The 20,315-nt window shown below is 58.7% G+C and overlaps 2 protein-coding genes across 5 annotated transcripts in view; one reads left to right on the top strand and one right to left on the bottom strand.

Moving 5' to 3' along the window:
• AP2A2 (adaptor related protein complex 2 subunit alpha 2) overlaps window positions 1–866 on the top strand; it is an 87,286-nt gene extending 86,420 nt beyond the window's left edge. For all 4 annotated transcript variants that reach the window (XM_031015829.3, XM_031015828.3, XM_063710866.1 and 1 more), the window contains one exon: window positions 491–866. In XM_031015829.3, coding sequence (XP_030871689.1) covers window positions 491–568 — 78 coding nt within the window. In that variant the 3' untranslated portion in view covers window positions 569–866. The remainder of the gene's footprint in view (window positions 1–490) is intronic.
• A 1,903-nt stretch (window positions 867–2,769) lies between these two features.
• The window catches only part of MUC6 (mucin 6, oligomeric mucus/gel-forming), a 33,928-nt gene continuing 16,382 nt past the window's right edge, over window positions 2,770–20,315 (bottom strand). Inside the window, exons 30-33 of the mRNA XM_063710865.1 lie at window positions 19,685–19,906; window positions 5,705–19,180; window positions 3,846–3,948; window positions 2,770–3,580 (exon numbers count right to left, since the gene is read on the bottom strand). Coding sequence (XP_063566935.1) covers window positions 3,403–3,580; window positions 3,846–3,948; window positions 5,705–19,180; window positions 19,685–19,906 — 13,979 coding nt within the window. The 3' untranslated portion in view covers window positions 2,770–3,402. The remainder of the gene's footprint in view (window positions 3,581–3,845; window positions 3,949–5,704; window positions 19,181–19,684; window positions 19,907–20,315) is intronic.

Here is a 20,315-nt window from a genome sequence, read left to right on the forward strand (position 1 = left end):
CTGTCAATACATGGTTGCCTCCCAGCCTCCCCGCAGCTGGCCACCGTGGAGCATCGTCCCACCATGGAGCAGCCTGGCCCTGGGCGGTGGCTCTCCCAGCTGTTCCTCTCTGTCACTGCGTTGTTCCTTCTCACCACGTCCCGTTCTGTCGACGGACACCTGTCTCCGTTTCACTCAGGTGGCACCCAGGAGTGCTGCTGCCGCCCAGGGCCTGTGTGTGGTTAGTGCTGCAAGAACGTCCCACAGCTTCTCCAGGTGGCCGGGCCACTTCGCACTCCCGCCAGCTACGTACGAGGCGCCAGGCGCTCCCGTGCCAGCCCTCAGTTTTCATGCTGACAGTGTGTGTGGTGCTCAGGCCCCTGCCGAGCTGTGGGTGCCTCCAGAGAGTGGTCCCTGGGCGTGGCCCACAGGGTTCTGCATGGCGGATCCTGGACCCAAGTGCTGTGTGAGCCTCTGCGTGCCTGCTGACCTGCTGTGTTCTCTGTTTCAGATGTACCGGCTCACGCTGCGGACGAGTAAGGAAGCCGTTTCTCAGAGATTATGTGAATTGCTCTCAGCGCAGTTTTAGTCATGAGGATGGAAGACCAGGCTCGTGTGTCTTGCGTTGTCTTCGTCTGTGCCGTTTGTCTTCGTGGCCATCCTGCAGATGAGCACCCTGTGTCCAGTGCCACAGCACAAGGCGCCTCCCCGCCCCGCTGCCCCACACCTCTCCCCTTTGGGCTGGACGGGAACACACGTGTGTGGCTCAGGAGGAAAAGCTCAGCCTGGACTGTGGCAGCCACGGCAGAAGGTGGATCTTGGGATCAATTTTTATAAAAATCGAGACAGTTCTGTGGTTAAATCTACAAATTAAAGGGAAATTAGAAGTTGGCGTGAACGTGGCGTTTGTGGGAGTGTCACTGAGATGGCCCGTGCTGCCGCCCACCCCGCCTCGGAGCCTCTGGGAGCAGCAGTGCCGCTGTGCGTGGCATGGGCTGAGCCTTGGTGTGTGGCTGTCCTGGTGGCTGCACACCTGGCGTCGTCCTGGGCCCTTGGGAGGAGCACAGCTGACCCTGGTTTTGCTGCAGTCCCAGCTGGACTGTTTTCCCAGGCAGGATTTTAATCTAGAATTTAGAAACATTTGTATTTGTAATGACTTCTGGCAAAAGCACGTGCCCTGGCTGGATGTAACTGTTCTCCTTTCCCAGCTCCTGTTTGTGAAGGGCGTCTGTTACGCTCCTGCATTCACCGAGGCCTTGGATGTGCAGCCAGGGGAGGAGCGTCCTGCCGGCCCCGCGGGGCCCCCAGGACTCCAGGGTAAAGTGTGGGCCGGTGGCGCAAGACTCAGAGGTGTGCTCATCTCTTTCCTGTCAGAGTGGGCGTCCCCAGGCCACGGTGCAGGCCTGAGTCCTTCCACTGGCCCCGTCCAGTCGTCCCTGGAGGGGCTGTGGAGGAGGGACGCCTCTGTGTGGTCAGGAAGTGAAGGGGCCATTGTCCGCATGCCGTGTGCCACCTGCGGCTTGTGTCTCACCTGTCATCTGGACTCAGCACCCAGGCTGCACGTCTGACACCTGAGAGGCAAGAGAGTGGGGCCGGCCTAGGAGCCAAGGCTGGGGCCCTGCGCTCTGTCCCCAGGATGGTGGCCTTGTTTGTCCTAAACACACCCAGCACAGGTTCTGGCTTCCTGACATGCTGTGGAGGCAGGGAGGGTGGGTGGCCACACGTGCTTGAGGGTTTTCACCCTGGCCCTCAGTTGCCTGCTGTGCGGGTCCCTGGGGCAGCTGCAGGGGCTCACGGACCCATCAGGGTCTCCACAGCTCCCCTGCAGTGTGTGCATCCCACGATGTCTGCGGCTCTTCTTCCGGCATGTCGGGCTTTGATCACAGCATAGCCACGTCAGTGGCGTGCGCCTCTCGCACAGGCCATTCTGGGTCTGGCGGTGCCAGGTGTCGTGACACGCTGTGCTGGGCTTGTGCTGCAGCTGGGTGGTGTGGCCCTCATTCTCATGTTTCGGCTGCTGGGCAGTGCTCTGCCCGTGTGCTGCGCCTGCAGGCCGCGTGTGCTGCCGTGGATCTCCTGCATCCCTTGACCCCTCCCGCCATCAGAGGAAAGGCTGCTCCCCGAGGCACCGCTTCCCTGTGCGGCGCTGCAGAGGGGCCCTCAGTGTGGCACTCCTCGTCAAAGAAAAATAAAGGCTAGAACTGCACCCCGGATCATGCGCTTTCTTTGGGGGGAAAGCATCCCATGTAACCCTCATAGCTCCCCGGGGGTCGTGTGAGGCACAGACCCCAAGGTCCCTGACCTGTCCTTCAGCACGTGGGCTCACGGGCAGCGGGCATCAGAAAGTGACCTGCCCTTTGCTCCGCCGGTTTGATTCTGGGTGTGTGGTGGAGCTTTTTGGGACTCAGGTCATGCGGGAACCCCTCCAGCCTGGCCGCAGGGCTCCCCGCTGTACAGTGTGTTGAGGTGCAGCCCAGGGCTCCTTCCTGGGGAACGGGAGGCCCCGTGGGGATCCTCCAGTTGATCCTACCACAGATGGTGCAGAAGGGGCTCTCGGGCAGATGGGGGTGGCCCCTGGAGGACGGTGGGCTTTGCCAGAGACGGAACAGTCCTAGTGGAGGGAGGGCAGGGGCCCAAAGCCAGAGGCAGCTTCTCTTACCAGCCCAGACCCTGCCGGGGGCAGCCCTGCCCAACTGCAGATCCCAGGGGCCCACAGGGTGCGGGTGTGGGTCGGGTGCCTACTAAGGGACTGGGGAGAGGCAAAAGCAGTGCTCAGGGACCAGCCTCTGTGCCTTGACAAGAACCAGTTTATTTGGAGTCTCTGACCGGGTGACGCCCTCTCCCAAGGACAGGCTGCTGGGGATGGGTGTGGTGCTGGTGGGGGCCTTCTGCCTGGCTGGGAGTGGGAGCAGCTGCCGTGCCCTCGCTGCCACCCTCTGCCCTCCCTGACTCTGGGGAGCTCCTCTTCTCTGTGCTGGTGGCTGCCTGGGCCTCTTTCCCCCATCTCGGCACAGGTTTCTGTGCCCTCCTCGCCCCTGATGGGTCTGGTCGAGCGCCCGCTCTGTGGCCTCATCTGCAGGGTTCTGGGCCCAGCAGGGCTGGGGCCAAGTTCAGGGGCTGGGAGGTGTTGGACGGTGGGCAGGGGTGGTCGGGAGTGCCCTGTGTGCCTGGGAGGGTCCGTGGCCACTGCCCGCCTCAGTCCCTCTCTGCTGGCTCAGGGTCTGCAGGAGTGTGGTAGTCTGAGCCCCTGCTTGGCAGCCCCTCTCCCACCGGTGCCCCAGGGAGCCACGGCCCAGGGCACTTGGGGGCCAGGCCTGGTGACCAGGAAGGCAGCTGCTGGCACAAGCGGGAAGGGGGCTGGTGGGTGTTTTCCTGTCTGTCATCTGCAGTCCTTCAGCCCCAGGAGAGCAGGCAGCGACCCTGCTAGTCTCCACAGGCCACAGAGCTGCACACGCAGTGGCTGAACACCTGCAGGGTGAGTACGAGCCGCTGGCCAGGCGTGCTGGGGTCGGGGCAGGGCAGCTCCAGCTGCTGCTCATAGGAGTGGAGGGGGCGGCAGCAGCTGCAGCGGGTGTCCACCTGCTGGGTGATGATGTTGAAGCTGCCGAGAAGTCAAGACAGAGCAGGGTCATGACTGCTGCAGGGGCATAAGGCCCCTCCCTCCCCAGGGCAGCTGCTCCACAGAGGCCTGGACCTCCCCGCTGAGCTCCCGGCTCACAGGGGCCAGGGCGGTGTTGGGCAGATGGAGCGCAGAGTGGCTCACCTGATGGGGCAGCAGGCGCCTGGGTGGGGTGCCCGAACCTCTCTGGGGTGGGGTTGTGAGCACCTTGCTGGACGTGGGGCAGGCCTCCCACCTGTGGACTCACCTGGCAGCAGAAATGCAGGCGCCCTCACAGCGGGTTACCGTCACGTTCGCCATGCACCCCTTGAACGTGATCTCCTCCTGCTGCTCCCGCACGCTGCAGACCCCTGGTAGCCGAGTGGACGGTCAGCAGCGCCCAGGGTGGGCATGGAGCGAGGAGGGAGGGAAACCCTGGCTAGAGACCGGGGTCCCCACCTGTCTCTGGACTCTCCTGCCCAAGGTGTGGTCTCCCCTTGTGGAGCCCCACAGAGCTCAGACCTCAGCCATACACAAAGGCAAAGGCCAGCCGCATCCTAGTTTGTTTTTTCCCCTCAAAGTCGCTCTGCTGGAGTCCATCAAGGTAGAGAATTTTCTCAGCGGGCTCAGCAGATACTGAGCCCTGGGCCTGTGTGAGCCATCCTTGGGCCCCAGCTTCCCTGATGCCCAACCCCAGGCCTCAACGCTGACCTGTGGGCATGGGCCTCTCTGGTTGGCCAGACCCAGGACCTGCAGGGGGGCCGAGGACACCGTGTCAGTGACCCCAGAGCGGGACAGATGGTGTTGCGGGAGCTCCATGTGCCCCAGCTGGGGAGGAGGGAAGCGGAGCAGGCCCCGTGGTCTGGGCTCCTGGAAGGGGCGGGGTGGGGGCCCGCGGGGAAGGCCCAGAGACAGCCAGCCTCAGCGAGAGGCCTGGGTACGTGGCAGGCAGCACAGAGCAGGGTGGACCGATGCAGGCAGTGGCAGCGTTGGCATTAGAAACCGCCACTGGGGAGTGTGGGTTTAAAAGTGGAAAAGGAGTCCTGGGGTAAAGGCTGGACTCTGCTGCCCGCGTGCCCTCCCCTGGCTGCTCCCAGCTTCGTTTCCTGGCTGCAGAGAAGACAGGTCGCCTGGAGCCTACCTGCCCGCTGCAGAGGGCTTTCTCCGGGAGGGTCAGGACTCTGGGTGCTTCCATAGGCCCTGCCGTCCCCAGCTGCCCTCCCCTCCCAGCTGGTTCCTGCTCCCTCGCCTCTGCTTCTTGGGGGGCACCTCCCTGGCTACAGCTTGCACCCAAGTCCTGCTCTCAGGGAGAGACCCAAACCAAGATTCCCTCAGCCTGCAGCAACGAGCTGCCACCCACGTGAGAGACCACGAAGGCAACTGTGGCGTTGCCGCCTGGTGGAGGTCGATGCATGCGAGGGACCCAGTCCCTGGGTGGTTGCTGTGAGGGGAACACCCAGGAGGGAAGGGAGGGACATCCCTGGAACGCGAGGTGAGGTGGACGTGGACAAGTCCTGAGGTGTGCTCTGTCCCCAGGCATCCCATGGCCTGGGGAGCAGTGGACTCGCTCACAGGCATGGGCCGGGAAGAGCCGTGGCCCAGAGAATTGGCATGAGCACCAAGGAGCAGGTGGCCTGGTTGCCAGGTCCAGCTCCACCTTCAACAGGTCCTTTGGGGCGAGGCAGGGGATGTGCCAGACTTTTGTGTCTCTCTCTGCACTTGGAGGAAGGGCTGTGCTGCTTGAACCGTGGGGTCCGGCCAGCCCTGACATCCTCTGAGCACCCAAAGGGGCAGCCGGGGAAGGCTTTTGGCAGGTATCACTCTGAGGGGAGGCCAGGAGTGTAGCAGTGACCGGGCATGAGTGAGCCAGTGCAGGGAAAGGTCAAGGTTAGCTGGGGAACAAGGCCCAACAGGGAGGCCAGGCACTTGCTTGGCCAGGACAGCGTTGGCATAGAGGGTGCCCAGGAGAGGAGAGTGGAAACGCCTGGCAGGTGTGTAGGGAAGGCAGGGAACAGGCGTGTGGTCCTGGGATCACAGGACCGTGAGGGGTAAGCTGAGGCAGGGGCTGCCCGGGAGTCATGAGCACAGAGATGAGGCCAGGAGAAGGGCCACAGAGATGCCACTTACCGGGTGAGGTGGGCGTAGGTGTCCCGAGAGAAGATACCGGGGCAGAAGAAGGGGTGCTTCCATGCGCAGTGAGGGAGCTGGTCAGGAACCGCGTGGTAGGCGACGAGGTGGGACCAGGGTGCCTGGTGGTAAGTTTGGTGACCGGAGAGGTGGGGATACCCGTCACCCCCGAGGTGAGTGACACAAAGCCTGATGTGGGAACTCGGGTGGTGAGAGAAGTGGACCGCGAGGTGGTGGACTGAGAGGAGAAGGCAGGGGCGGTGTGGGTGCTGGCCGTGGTCCTGGGCGTGGACGGAAATGCAATGGTGCTGGAGGCTAGGTGGCTGGATGGGGTGGGAGACACGGTAAGAGTGGATATGGGGAGTAGAGCAGAGAGGGTGAAAGGAGAGGAGATAGTGTGGGGGAGAGTGGCCCTAATGGTAGTAGAGGCAGCTGGAGAAGAAGGAAAAAGAGGAGATGCAGACACTGATGCAGTCGTGGGATGAGTGGACAATGAGGAGTGTGACCCCGAGCTCAGGGTTGTGGAGTGCACGGGGGCGGACACGAAAGAGGAAAATGTGCCAACAGAAGACGATGAAGTCTGGGGAGAGGAGTGGGAGGAGGGCACATAAGAAACAGAAGAGGGGGCAGAAGGACTGGGAGAAAATGAGGAGGACAGCTGATTAGTTGTGGAAACAGGAGTGGTTGCAGAACTCAAGTGGGGGAGTTGTGTGGTGATAGGTGATGACGGTGGCCTTGAGCTAGAGTTCTGAGGCAGCCAAGACGAGGAGGATATGAAGGAAGAAGAGGCTGTAGTGGTGCTGAATGAGCTGTGGGTTTGGCTGGTCCCACTGGTGGTCACTGTCATTGGTGGGGCTGTGTGGGTGGACCCTGTGGCCTTGAGCGTTGTTGGTGGAGGAATGGTGCCTGTTGGCGTTGAGTGGATATAGGCAGAAGTGGACATCTGTGCATGGGTAGGGGTGATGACCGTTTGAGTACTTGGAGTCACCAAGGAGGTGGAGAAAGGTGGAATGTGAGTGGGAAGCGTGGCCTGAGGGTGTGATGGGGTTGGATAGGTAGTGGTGGTCTGAAAGGATGTTGCAGTCCTAGGACCTGTGGAAGAGATGGGACTGCTCCCTGTAGGTGGGGAGTGTGTGGTGAAGGGTGTGGGTAGCCTGCTGCTGGTGGCTGAGGTGGTGTGGGCCACAGGGGTGCCGGTTCCTGAACTGGTGTGTTTGGGGGTGATGTTGGTGGTAGAAGTTGGGGTGACTTCAGGATGGTGTGTGGAGGAAGTGTGTGAATGTAGGGATGTAGAGGTTTTGGCTGTGCTGAATGAGCTCGGGGCTTGGCTGGTCCCACTGGTGGTCACTGTGATTGGTGGGGCTGTGTGGGTGGACCCTGTGGCCTTGAGCGTTGTAGGTGGAGGAATGGTGCCTGTTGGCGTTGAGTGGATGGAGGCAGAAGTGGACATCTGTGCATGGGTAGGGGTGATGAGTGTGTGAGTATTTGGAGTCACCAAGGAGGTGGAGGAAGGTGGAACGTGCGTGGGAAGTGTGGTCCGAGAGTGTGATGGGGTTGGATAGGTAGTGGTGGTCTGGAAGGATGTTGCAGTGACAGGACCTGTGGAGGAGATGGGACTGCTCCCTGTAGGTGGGGAGTTTGTGGTGAAGGGTGTGGTTAGCCTGCTGCTGGTGGCTGAGGTGGTATGGGCCACAGGGGTTCTGGTGGCTGTACTGGTGTGTTTGGTGGTGATGTTGGTGGTAGAAGTTGGGGTGACTTCAGGATGGTGTGTGGAGGAAGTGTGTGAATGTAGGGATGTAGAGGTTTTGGCTATGCTGAATGAGCTCAGGGCCTGGCTGGTCCCACTGGTGGTCGGCGTCATTGTTGGGGCTGTGTGGGTGGACCCTGTGGCCTTGATCGTGGTCGGTGGAGGAATGGTGCCTGTTGGCATTGAGTGGATGGAGGCAGAAGTGGACATCTGTGCATGGGTAGGGGTGATGAGTGTGTGAGTATTTGGAGTCACCAAGGAGGTGGAGGAAGGTGGAACGTGAGTGGGAAGTGTGGTGTGAGGGTGTGATGGGGTTGGATAGGTAGTGGTGGCATGGAAGGATGTTGCAGTGACAGGACCGGTGGAAGAGATGGGACTGCTCCCTGTAGGTGGGGAGTGTGTGGTGAAGGGTGTAGTTAGCCTGCTGCTGGTGGCTGAGGTGGTGTGGGCCACGGGTGTCCAGGTTCCTATACTGGTGGGGTTGAGGGTGATGTTGGTGATAGAAGTTGGGGTGACTTCAGGATGGTGTGTGGAGGAGTTGTGTGAATGTAGGGATGTAGAGGTTTTGGCTGTGTTGAACGAGCTCGAGGCTTGGCTGGTCCCACTGGTGGTTGGCGTCATTGGTGGGGCTGTGTGGGTGGACCCTGTGGCCTTGAGCGTTGTAGGTGGAGGAATGGTGCCTGTTGGCGTTGAGTGGATATAGGCAGAAGTGGCCATCTGTGGGTGGGTAGGGGTGATGACTGTGTGAGTATTTGGAGTCATCAAGGAGGTGGAGAAAGGTGGAACGTGAGTGGGAAGTGTGGTCTGAGGGTGTGATGGGGTTGGATAGGTAGTGGTGGTCTGAAAGGATGTTGCAGTGATAGGACCTGTGGAAGAGATGGGACTGCTCCCTGTAGGTGGGGAGTGTGTGGTGAAGGGTGTGGTTAGCCTGCTGCTGGTGGCCGAGGTGGTGTGGGCCACAGGGGTTCTGGTGCCTGTACTGGTGTGTTTGGGGGTGATGGTGGTGGAAGTTGGGGTGACTTCAGGATGGTGTGTGGAGGAAGTGTGTGAATGTAGGGATGTAGAGGTTTTGGCTGTGCTGAATGAGCTGTGGGTTTGGCTGGTCCCACTGGTGGTCGGTGTCATTGGTGGGGCTGTGTGGGTGGACCCTGTGGCTTTCAGCGTTGTTGGTGGAGGAATGGTGCCTGTTGGCGTTGAGTGGATGGAGGCAGAAGTGGCCATCTGTGCGTGGGTAGTGGTGATGACTGTGTGAGTACTTGGAGTCACCAAGGAGGTGGAGAAAGGTGGAATGTGAGTGGGAAGTGTAGTCTGTGAGTGTGATGGGGTTGGATAGGTGGTGGTGGTCAGGAAGGATGTTGCAGTCACAGGAGCTGTGGAAGAGATGGGACTGCTCCCTGTAGGTGGGGAGTGTGTGGTGAAGGGTGTGGTTAGCCTGCTGCTGGTGGTCAAGGTGGTGTGGGCCAGAGGGGTTCTGGTCGCTGTACTGGTGGGGTTGGGGGTGATGGTGGTGGTAGAAGTTGGGGTGACTTCAGGATGGTGTGTGGAGGAAGTGTGTGAATGTAGGGATGTAGAGGTTTTGGCTGTGCTGAATGAGCTCGGGGCTTGGCTGGTCCCACTGGTGGTCACTGTGATTGGTGGGGCTGTGTGGGTGGACCCTGTGGCCTTGAGCGTTGTTGGTGGAGGAATGGTGCCTGTTGGCGTTGAGTGGATGGAGGCAGAAGTGGACATCTGTGCATGGGTAGGGGTGATGAGTGTGTGAGTATTTGGAGTCACCAAGGAGGTGGAGGAAGGTGGAACGTGAGTGGGAAGTGTGGTCCGAGAGTGTGATGGGGTTGGATAGGTAGTGGTGGTCTGAAAGGATGTTGCAGTGACAGGACCTGTGGAGGAGATGGGAGTGCTCCCTGTAGGTGGGGAGTGTGTGGTGAAGGGTGTGGGTAGCCTGCTGCTGGTGGCCGAGGTGGTGTGGGCCACAGGGGTTCTGGTGCCTGTACTGGTGGGCTTGGGGGTGATGTTGGTGGTAGAAGTTGGGGTGACTTCAGGATGGTGTGTGGAGGAAGTGTGTGAATGTAGGGATGTAGAGGTTTTGGCTATGCTGAATGAGCTGTGGGTTTGGCTGGTCCCACTGGTGGTCGGCGTCATTGTTGGGGCTGTGTGGGTGGACCCTGTGGCCTTGAGCGTTGTAGGTGGAGGAATGGTGCCTGTTGGCGTTGAGTGGAGGGAGGCAGAAGTGGCCATCTGTTGGTGGGTTGGGGTGATGGCTGTGTGAGCACTTGGAGTCACCAAGGAGGTGGAGAAAGGTGGAACGTGTGTGGGAAGAGTGGTCTGAGGGTGTGATGGGGTTGGATAGTTAGTGGTGGTCTTGAAGGATGTTGCAGTCATAGGACCTGTGGAGGAGATGGGACTGCTCCCTGTAGGCGGGGAGTGTGTGGTGAAGGGTGTGGTTAGCCTGCTGCTGGTGGCTGAGGTGGTGTGGGCCACAGGGGTTCTGGTGCCTGTACTGGTGTGTTTGGGGGTGATGGTGGTGGTAGAAGTTGGGGTGACTTCAGGATGGTGTGTGGAGGAAGTGTGGTAAGGTAGGGCTGTAGAAGTTTTGGCCGTGCTAAATGAGCTTGGGGATTGGCTGGTCCCACTGGTGGTCACTGTCATAGGTGGGGCTGTGTGGGTGGACCCTGTGGCCTTGATCGTGGTCGGTGGAGGAATGGTGCCTGTTGGCATTGAGTGGATGGAGGCAGAAGTGGCCATCTGTGCATGGGTAGGGGTGATGACTATGTGAGTACTTGGAGTCACCAAGGAGGTGGAGAAAGATGGAACGTGAGTGGTAAGTGTGGTCTGAGGGTGTGATGGGGTTGGATAGGTAGTGGTGGCATGGAAGGATGTTCCAGTGACAGGACCTGTGGAAGAGATGGGACTGCTCCCTGTAGGTGGGGAGTGTGTGGTGAAGGGTGTAGTTAGCCTGCTGCTGGTGGCTGAGGTGGTGTGGGCCACGGGTGTCCAGGTTCCTATACTGGTGGGGTTGAGGGTGATGTTGGTGATAGAAGTTGGGGTGACTTCAGGATGGTGTGTGGAGGAGTTGTGTGAATGTAGGGATGTAGAGGTTTTGGCTGTGCTGAATGAGCTGTGGGTTTGGCTGGTCCCACTGGTGGTCGGTGTCATTGGTGGGGCTGTGTGGGTGGACCCTGTGGCCTTGAGCGTTGTCGGTGGAGGAATGGTGCCTGTTGGCATTGAGTGGATGGAGGCAGAAGTGGCCATCTGTGCGTGGGTAGTGGTGATGACTGTGTGAGTACTTGGAGTCACCAAGGAGGTGGAGAAAGGTGGAATGTGAGTGGGAAGTGTAGTCTGTGAGTGTGATGGGGTTGGATAGGTGGTGGTGGTCTGGAAGGATGTTGCAGTCACAGGAGCTGTGGAAGAGATAGGACTGCTCCCTGTAGGTGGGGAGTGTGTGGTGAAGGGTGTGGTTAGCCTGCTGCTGGTGGTCAAGGTGGTGTGGGCCAGAGGGGTTCTGGTGGCTGTACTGGTGTGTTTGGGGGTGATGTTGGTGGTAGAAGTTGGGGTGACTTCAGGATGGTGTGTGGAGGAAGTGTGTGAATGTAGGGATGTAGAGGTTTTGGCTGTGCTGAATGAGCTCGGGGCTTGGCTGGTCCCACTGGTGGTCACTGTGATTGGTGGGGCTGTGTGGGTGGACCCTGTGGCCTTGAGCGTTGTAGGTGGAGGAATGGTGCCTGTTGGCGTTGAGTGGATGGAGGCAGAAGTGGACATCTGTGCATGGGTAGGGGTGATGAGTGTGTGAGTATTTGGAGTCACCAAGGAGGTGGAGGAAGGTGGAACGTGAGTGGGAAGTGTGGTCCGAGAGTGTGATGGGGTTGGATAGGTAGTGGTGGTCTGAAAGGATGTTGCAGTGACAGGACCTGTGGAGGAGATGAGACTGCTCCCTGTAGGTGGGGAGTGTGTGGTGAAGGGTGTGGGTAGCCTGCTGCTGGTGGCTGAGGTGGTGTGGGCCACAGGGGTTCTGGTGGCTGTACTGGTGTGTTTGGGGGTGATGTTGGTGGTAGAAGTTTGGGTGACTTCAGGATGGTGTGTGGAGGAAGTGTGTGAATGTAGGGATGTAGAGGTTTTGGCTATGCTGAATGAGCTGTGGGTTTGGCTGGTCCCACTGGTGGTCGGCGTCATTGTTGGGGCTGTGTGGGTGGACCCTGTGGCCTTGAGCGTTGTAGGTGGAGGAATGGTGCCTGTTGGCGTTGAGTGGATGGAGGCAGAAGTGGCCATCTGTTGGTGGGTTGGGGTGATGACTGTGTGAGCACTTGGAGTCACCAAGGAGGTGGAGGAAGGTGGAACGTGAGTGGGAAGAGTGGTCTGAGGGTGTGATGGGGTTGGATAGTTAGTGGTGGTCTTGAAGGATGTTGCAGTCATAGGACCTGTGGCGGAGATGGGACTGCTCCCTGTAGGCGGGGAGTGTGTGGTGAAGGGTGTGGGTAGCCTGCTGGTGGTGGCTGACGTGGTGTCGGCCACAGGGGTGCCGGTTTTTGTACTGGTGGGTTTGGGGGTGATGGTGGTAGAAGTTGGGGTGACTTCAGGATGGTGTGTGGAGGAAGTGTGTGAATGTAGGGATGTAGAGATTTTGGCTGTGCTGAATGAGCTCAGGGCTTGGCTGGTCCCACTGGTGGTCGGCGTCATTGGTGGGGCTGTGTGGGTGGACCCTGTGGCCTTGAGCGTTGTTGGTGGAGGAATGGTGCCTGTTGGCGTTGAGTGGATGGAGGCAGAAGTGGCCATCTGTTCGTGGGTTGGGGTGATGACTGTGTGAGTACTTGGAGTCACCAAGGAGGTTGAGAAAGGTGGAACGTGAGTGGGAAGTGTGGTCTGAGACTGTGATGCGGTTGGATAGGTAGTGGTGGTCTGGAAGGATGTTGCAATGACAGGTCCTGTGGAGGAGATGGGACTGCTCCCTGTAGGTGGGGAGTGTGTGGTGAAGGATGTGGGTAGCCTGCTGCTGGTAGCTGAGATGGTGTGGGCCACAGGGGTTCTGGTGCCTGTACTGGTGTGGTTGGGGGTGATGGTGGTGGTAGAAGTTAGGGTGACTTCAGGATGGTGTGTGGAGGAAGTGTGTGAATGTAGGGATGTAGAGGTTTTGGCTGTGTTGAACGAGCTCGAGGCTTGGCTGGTCCCACTGGTGGTCGGTGTCATTGGTGGGGCTGTGTGGGTGGACCCTGTGGCCTTGAGCGTTGTCGGTGGAGGAATGGTGCCTGTTGGCGTTGAGTGGATGGAGGCAGAAGTGGACATCTGTGCATGGGTAGGGGTGATGAGTGTGTGAGTATTTGGAGTCACCAAGGAGGTGGAGGAAGGTGGAACGTGAGTGGGAAGTGTGGTCCGAGAGTGTGATGGGGTTGGATAGGTAGTGGTGGTCTGGAAGGATGTTGCAGTGACAGGACCTGTGGAGGAGATGGGACTGCTCCCTGTAGGTGGGGAGTGTGTGGTGAAGGGTGTGGGTAGCCTGCTGCTGTTGGCTGAGGTGGTGTGGGCCACAGGGGTTCTGGTGGCTGTACTGGTGTGTTTGGTGGTGATGTTGGTGGTAGAAGTTTGGGTGACTTCAGGATGGTGTGTGGAGGAAGTGTGTGAATGTAGGGATGTAGAGGTTTTGGCTATGCTGAATGAGCTGTGGGTTTGGCTGGTCCCACTGGTGGTCGGCGTCATTGGTGGGGCTGTGTGGGTGGACCCTGTGGCCTTGAGCGTTGTCGGTGGAGGAATGGTGCCTGTTGGCGTTGAGTGGATGGAGGCAGAAGTGGCCATCTGTTGGTGGGTTGGGGTGATGACTGTGTGAGCACTTGGAGTCACCAAGGAGGTGGAGAAAGGTGGAACGTGAGTGGGAAGTGTGGTCTGAGGGTGTGATGGGGTTGGATAGGTAGTGGTGGTCTTGAAGGATGTTGCAGTCATAGGACCTGTGGAAGAGATGGGACTGCTCCCTGTAGGTGGGGAGTGTGTGGTGAAGGGTGTGGGTAGCTTGCTGCTGGTGGCTGAGGTGGTGTGGGCCACAGGGGTTCTGGTGCCTGTACTGGTGTGTTTGGGGGTGATGGTGGTGGTAGAAGTTGGGGTGACTTCAGGATGGTGTGTGGAGGAAGTGTGGTAAGGTAGGGCTGTAGAAGTTTTGGCCGTGCTAAATGAGCTTGGGGATTGGCTGGTCCCACTGGTGGTCACTGTCATAGGTGGGGCTGTGTGGGTGGACCCTGTGGCCTTGATCGTGGTCGGTGGAGGAATGGTGCCTGTTGGCATTGAGTGGATGGAGGCAGAAGTGGCCATCTGTGTGTGGGTAGGGGTGATGACTGTGTGAGTACTTGGAGTTACCAAGGAGGTGGAGAAAGATGGAACGTGAGTGGTAAGTGTGGTCTGAGGGTGTGATGGGGTTGGATAGGTAGTGGTGGTCTGGAAGGATGTTGCAGTCATAGGACCTGTGGAAGAGATGGGACTGCTCCCTGTAGGTAAGGAGTGTGTGGTGAAGGGTGTGGGTAGCCTGCTGGTGGTGGCTGACGTGGTGTCGGCCACAGGGGTGCCGGTTTTTGTACTGGTGGGTTTGGGGGTGATGGTGGTAGAAGTTGGGGTGACTTCAGGATGGTGTGTGGAGGAAGTGTGTGAATGTAGGGATGTAGAGGTTTTGGCTGTGCTGAATGAGCTCAGGGCTTGGCTGGTCCCACTGGTGGTCGGCGTCATTGGTGGGGCTGTGTGGGTGGACCCTGTGGCCTTGAGCGTTGTCGGTGGAGGAATGGTGCCTGTTGGCGTTGAGTGGATGGAGGCAGAAGTGGCCATCTGTTCGTGGGTTGGGGTGATGACTGTGTGAGTACTTGGAGTCACCAAGGAGGTTGAGAAAGGTGGAACGTGAGTGGGAAGTGTGGTCTGAGACTGTGATGCGGTTGGATAGGTAGTGGTGGTCTGGAAGGATGTTGCAGTGACAGGACCGGTGGAAGAGATGGGACTGCTCCCTGTAGGTGGGGAGTGTGTGGTGAAGGGTGTGGTTTGCCTGCTGCTGGTGGCCGACGTGGTGTGGGCCACAGGGGTTCTGGTGCCTGTACTGGTGTGGTTGGGGGTGATGCTGGTGGTGGAAGTTGAGGTGGCTTCAGGATGGTGTGTGGAGGAAGTGTGTGAATGTAGGGATGTAGAGGTTTTGGCTGTGCTGAATGAGGTTCGGGATTGGCTGGTCCCACTGGTGGTCACTGTCATTGGTGGGGCTGTGTGGGTGGACCCTGTGGCCTTGAGCGTTGTCGGTGGAGGAATCGTGCCTGTTGGCATTGAGTGGATGGAGGCAGAAGTGGCCATCTGTGCGTGGGTAGAGGTGATGACTGTGTGAGTACTTGGAGTCACCAAAGAGGTGGAGAAAGGTGGAACGTGAGTGGGAAGTGTGGTCTGAGGGTGTGATGGGGTTGGATAGGTAGTGGTGGTCTGAAAGGATGTTGCAGTCATAGGACCTGTGGAAGAGATGGGACTGCTCCCTGTAGGTGGGGAGTGTGTGGTGAAGTGTGTGGTTAGCCTGCTGCTGGTGGCTGAGGTGGTGTGGGCCACGGGTGTGCCGGTTCCTGTACTGGTGTGTTTGGGGGTGATGGTGGTGGTAGAAGTTGGGGTGACTTCAGGATGGTGTGTGGAGGAAGTGTGTGAATGTAGGGATGTAGAAGTTTTGGGTGTGCTAAATGAGCTTGGGGATTGGCTGGTCCCACTGGTGGTCACTGTGATTGGTGGGGCTGTGTGTGTGGACCCTGTGGCCTTGAGCGTTGTTGGTGGAGGAATGGTGCCTGTTGGCGTTGAGTGGATGGAGGCAGAAGTGGACATCTGTGCATGGGTAGGGGTGATGAGTGTGTGAGTATTTGGAGTCACCAAGGAGGTGGAGGAAGATGGAACGTGAGTGGGAAGTGTGGTGTGAGGGTGTGATGCGGTTGGATAGGTAGTGGTGGCATGGAAGGATGTTGCAGTGACAGGACTGGTGGAAGAGATGGGACTGCTCCCTGTAGGTGGGGAGTGTGTGGTGAAGGGTGTGGTTAGCCTGCTGCTGGTGGCTGAGGTGGTGTGGGCCACGGGTGTCCAGGTTCCTATACTGGTGGGGTTGAGGGTGATGTTGGTGATAGAAGTTGGGGTGACTTCAGGATGGTGTGTGGAGGAAGTGTGTGAATGCAAGGATGTAGAGGTTTTAGCTGTTCTGAATGAGCTCGGGGCTTGGCTGGTCCCACTGGTGGTTGGCGTCATTGGTGGGGCTGTGTGGGTGGACCCTGTGGCCTTGAGCGTTGTAGGTGGAGGAATGGTGCCTGTTGGCGTTGAGTGGATGGAGGCAGAAGTGGACATCTGTGCGTGGGTAGGGGTGATGACTGTGTGAGTACTTGGAGTCACCAAGGAGGTGGAGAAAGGTGGAACGTGAGTGGGAAGTGTGGTGTGAGGGTGTGATGGGGTTGGATAGGTAGTGGTGGTGTGGAAGGATGTTGCAGTCATAGGACCTGTGGAAGAGATGGGACTACTCCCTGTAGGTGGGGAGTGTGTGGTGAAGGATGTGGGTAGCCTGCTGCTGGTGGCTGAGGTGGTGTGGGCCACAGGGGTTCTGGTGCCTGTACTGGTGTGTTTGAGGGTGAAGTTGGTGGTAGAAGTTGGGGTGACTTCAGGATGTAGTGTGGAGGAAGCATGTGAGTGTAGGGATGTGGAGGTTTTGGTTGTGCTGAAAGAGCTGTGCGCTTGGCTGGTCCCGCTGGTGGTCACTGTCATTCGTGGTGCTGTGTGCGTGGACCCTGTGCCTGTGGCCTTTACCGTTGTAGGTGGAGGAATGGTGCCTGTTGGCACTGAGTGGATGGAGGCAGAAGTGGACACTTGTGCGTGGTTAGTGGTGATAACTGTGTGAGTACTTGGAGTCACCAAGGAGGTGGAGAAAAGTGGAACGTGAGTGGTAAGTGTGGTCTGAGGGTGTGATGGGGTTGGATGGGTAGTGGTGGTCTTGAAGGATGTTGTAGTCATAGGACCTGTGGAAGAGCTGGGTCTGCTCCCCGAAGGTGAATGTGTGGTAAATGATATGTGTGGCTCACTGATGGTGACCGAGGTGGTGTGGGCCACAGGGGTGCTGGTTCCTGCACTGGTGGACTTGGGAGTAATGTTGGTGGTAGAAGTTGGTGTGGTTTCCGGATGGTGTGTGGAGGAAGCATGTGAGAGGATGGATGTAGAGGTTTTGGCTGTGCTGAATGAGCTCAGGGCATGGCTGGTCCCACTGGTGGTCGGCGTCATTGCTGGGACTGTGTGTGTGGACCCTGTGGCCGTGAGCATTGTCAGTGGAGGGATGGTACCTGTTGGCGTTGAGTGGATCGAGGCAGAAGTGGACATCTGTGCGTGGGTAGGAGTGATGACTGTGTGAGTACTTGGAGTCACCGACGAGCTGGAGAAAGGTGGAACGTGAGTGGGAAGTGTGGTCTGAGGGTGTGATGGGGTTGGATAGGTAGTGGTGGTCTTGAAGGATGTTGGAGTCATAGGACCTGTGGGAGAGAGGGGACTACTCTCTGTAGGTGGGGAGTGTGTGGTGAAGGGTGGTGGTGGCCTGCTGCTGGTGGCTGAGGTGGTGTGGGCCACAGGGGTTCTGGTGCCTGTACTAGTGGGGTTGGGAGTAATGGTGGTGGTAGAATTTGTGGTGATTTCTGGATGGTGTGTGGAGGAAGCATGGGAGAGGAGGGATGTAGAGGTTTTGGCTGTGCTGAATGAGCTGTGGACTTGGCTGGTCCCACTGGTGGTCACTGTTATCGGTGGGGCTGTGTGTGTGGACCCCGTGGCCGTGAGCGTTGTCAGTGGAGGAATGGTGCCTGTTGACGTTGAGTGGATGGAGGCAGAAGTGGACATCCGTGGGTGGGTTGGGGTGATGACTGTGTGAGTACTTGGAGTCACCAATGAGGTGGAGAAAGATGGAACATGAATGGGAAGTGTGATGTGAGCTTGTGATGGGGTTGGATAGGTAGTGGTGGTCCTGAGAGATGTTGCAGTCATATGACCTGTGGAAGAGAGGGGACTGCTCCCGGTAGGTGAAGAGTGTGCTGTGATGGGTGTGGGTAGCCTGCTGCTGGTGGCCGAGGTGGTGTGGGCCACAGGGGTTCTGGTGCCTGTACTAGTGGGGTTGGGAGTAATGGTGGTGGTAGAATTTGTGGTGATTTCTGGATGGTGTGTGGAGGAAGCATGGGAGAGGAGGGATGTAGAGGTTTTGGCTGTGCTGAATGAGCTGTGGACTTGGCTGGTCCCACTGGTGGTCACTGTTATCGGTGGGGCTGTGTGTGTGGACCCTGTGGCCGTGAGCGTTGTCAGTGGAGGAATGGTGCCTGTTGACGTTGAGTGGATGGAGGCAGAAGTGGACATCCGTGGGTGGGTTGGGGTGATGACTGTGTGAGCACTTGGAGTCACCAATGAGGTGGAGAAAGATGGAACATGAATGGGAAGTGTGATGTGAGCTTGTGATGGGGTTGGATAGGTAGTGGTGGTCTTGAGAGATGTTGCAGTCATACGACCTGTGGAAGAGAGGGGACTGCTCCCGGTAGGTGAAGAGTGTGCTGTGATGGGTGTGGGTGGCCTGCTGCTGGTGGCCGAGGTGGTGTGGGCCACAGGGGTGCCGGTGCCTCTACTGGTGGACTCGGGAGTCATGGTGGTGGTAGAAGTTGGAGTGATTTCCGGATGGTGTGTGGAGGAAGCATGTGAGTGGAGGGATGTAGAGGTTTTGGCTGTGCTGATTGAGCTGTGGGCTTGGCTGGTCCTACTGGTGGTTGCCGTCATTAGTGGGGCCGTGTAGGTGGACCTTGTGGCCTTAACTGTTGTTGGTGGGGGAATGGTGCCTGTTGTCATTGAGTGGATATAGGCAGAAGTGGACATCTGTGGGTGGGTTGGGGTGATGACTGTGTGAGTAATTGGAGTCACCAAAGAGGTTGAGAAAGGTGGAACGTGAGTGGGAAGTGTGGTCTGAGACTGTGATGCGGTTGGATAGGTAGTGGTGGTCTTGAAGGATGTTGCCGTCATGGGACCTGTGGAAGAGATGGGACTGCTCCCTGTAGGTGGGGAGTGTGTGGTGAAGGGTGTGGGTAGCCTGCTGCTGGTGGCTGAGGTGGTGTGGGCCACAGGGGTTCCGGTGCGTGTACTAGTGGGGTTGGGAGTAATCGTGGTAGTAGAAGTTGGGGTGACTTCAGGATGGTGTGTGGAGGAAGTGTGTGAATGTAGGGATGTAGAGGTTTTGGCTGTGCTGAATGAGCTTTGGCTGGTCCCACTGGTGGTCGGCGTCATTGGTGGGGCTGTGTGGGTGGACCCTGTGGCCTTGAGCGTTGTCGGTGGAGGAATGGTGCCTGTTGGCATTGAGTGGATGGAGGCAGAAGTGGCCATCTGTGCGTGGGTTGGGGTGATGACTGTGTGAGTACTTGGAGTCACCAAGGAGGTGGAGAAAGGTGGAACGTGAGTGGGAAGTGTGGTGTGAGGGTGTGATGGGGTTGGATAGGTGGTGGTGGTCTGGAAGGATGTTGCAGTGACAGGACCTGTGGAAGCGACGGGACTCCCCACCGTAGGCGGGGAGTGGGTGGTGTGTGGGGTTTGGGGCGTTGTGTATTCAGTAGTCGTTCTTGTTTGTGTGGTCTCTGTGGCTGTGGGCCTCGTGGGTTGTCCTGGCTGTGGGGTGGTTGGGCCTACGGTGCTTGCTGGGGTTGGACGTGGGCCTGTCGTCTGGGTGGCCGTTGTTCCTGGCAGTTCCTGATTGGTCGATTTTGCTGTGGGAATTGGTGAAGTTGTCATTGTTATTGTTTTTGTTTCTCTACCCTGACCTCCGCTGGCCTGTTCTTTTGTCTGTGTGACCTTTTTCTTGCCTGTCTGTGCCTCTGTTCCTGTGACATGGCTCCTGCTGGGCACTCCAGCCTGCCCCAGTGTCTCTATCTCACCTGGACTTGCTCCGTGTCCTGCCCTGAGCTGACTGCTGACTCCTTCAGTGCAGCTGCCGCTCTGTGACTGGAACCCAGGCCCTACTTTATCCCCTTCTGGTTCCCTGTGGCCCTGGTGGTGGCCCCCGCCCTCCTGCACCTCTGCTCCCCAGGCCTGCCCTTGTGAGTGCCAGGCGGCCCTCCTTGCCTCCAGCTCCAGCCTACACTTTTGGGCTGCCTTCTCGCTTGCCCTCTGGGAAATACGGGATCTTCTTTATGGCTGAATCACTGAATGTGAGCTGGAGGTGGGACCGGGTGCCTTCGGGAGTGGTGGCATCCCATGGCGCCATGACTTACGCAGCGTGGGGCTTGTCCCTGATGTGGCTGGGGTTGGTAGTGTCATTGTGGTCCGTGTTGTGGACTGAGCTGTGGACGTCGTGGCTGGGCTGGCAGTCGATGCCGTGGCCCTGGTTGTGGCCTGGGTCACTGTGGGTTTTGTGGCTGTCGATCTCAGTGTGGCTGTGGGAGGCAGCCCTGATGTGGCTTGTGGGGTGACGGCCGTGGTTGGTCTAGGTGGTTCTGCAGAGGACAGCCGCCCGGAACATCCCCTTGCTGTGGGCCTGCATCTCGAAGGCTTGTGTCCCAGCCCCCTGCCCTGCTTCTGGGATCCCTGGCCTGCTGTCCGGGACTCAGCCTCCTTGGAGGGGCTCTTCCTCTTGCCTTTGTTAGGTCCTCCCGCCGTACTCCTGGCTGTGGTGGCCAGAGCTGGGGCAGTGACCACATGCTTATGGGGCTGCGGCTGCTCCTGCGCCCACCCTTGCTTAGCTGAGCGGACTGTCGTCCTGTCCCCTCCAGGGTCCCTGGGCAGCAGATGGGGCCCTGCTCGGTGTGGGGCAGGGGCAGGCTGCCTGGCAGAGGCCCTGCAGGTCCCACACGGTTTCTAGTGACAGCAGCCAGCAGCAAGGAATGCCCCATGCCATGACCAGCT

Source organism: Gorilla gorilla, chromosome 9, assembly GCF_029281585.2.
Source record: "Gorilla gorilla gorilla isolate KB3781 chromosome 9, NHGRI_mGorGor1-v2.1_pri, whole genome shotgun sequence".
In the NCBI taxonomy this organism is placed as follows: domain Eukaryota; kingdom Metazoa; phylum Chordata; class Mammalia; order Primates; family Hominidae; genus Gorilla; species Gorilla gorilla.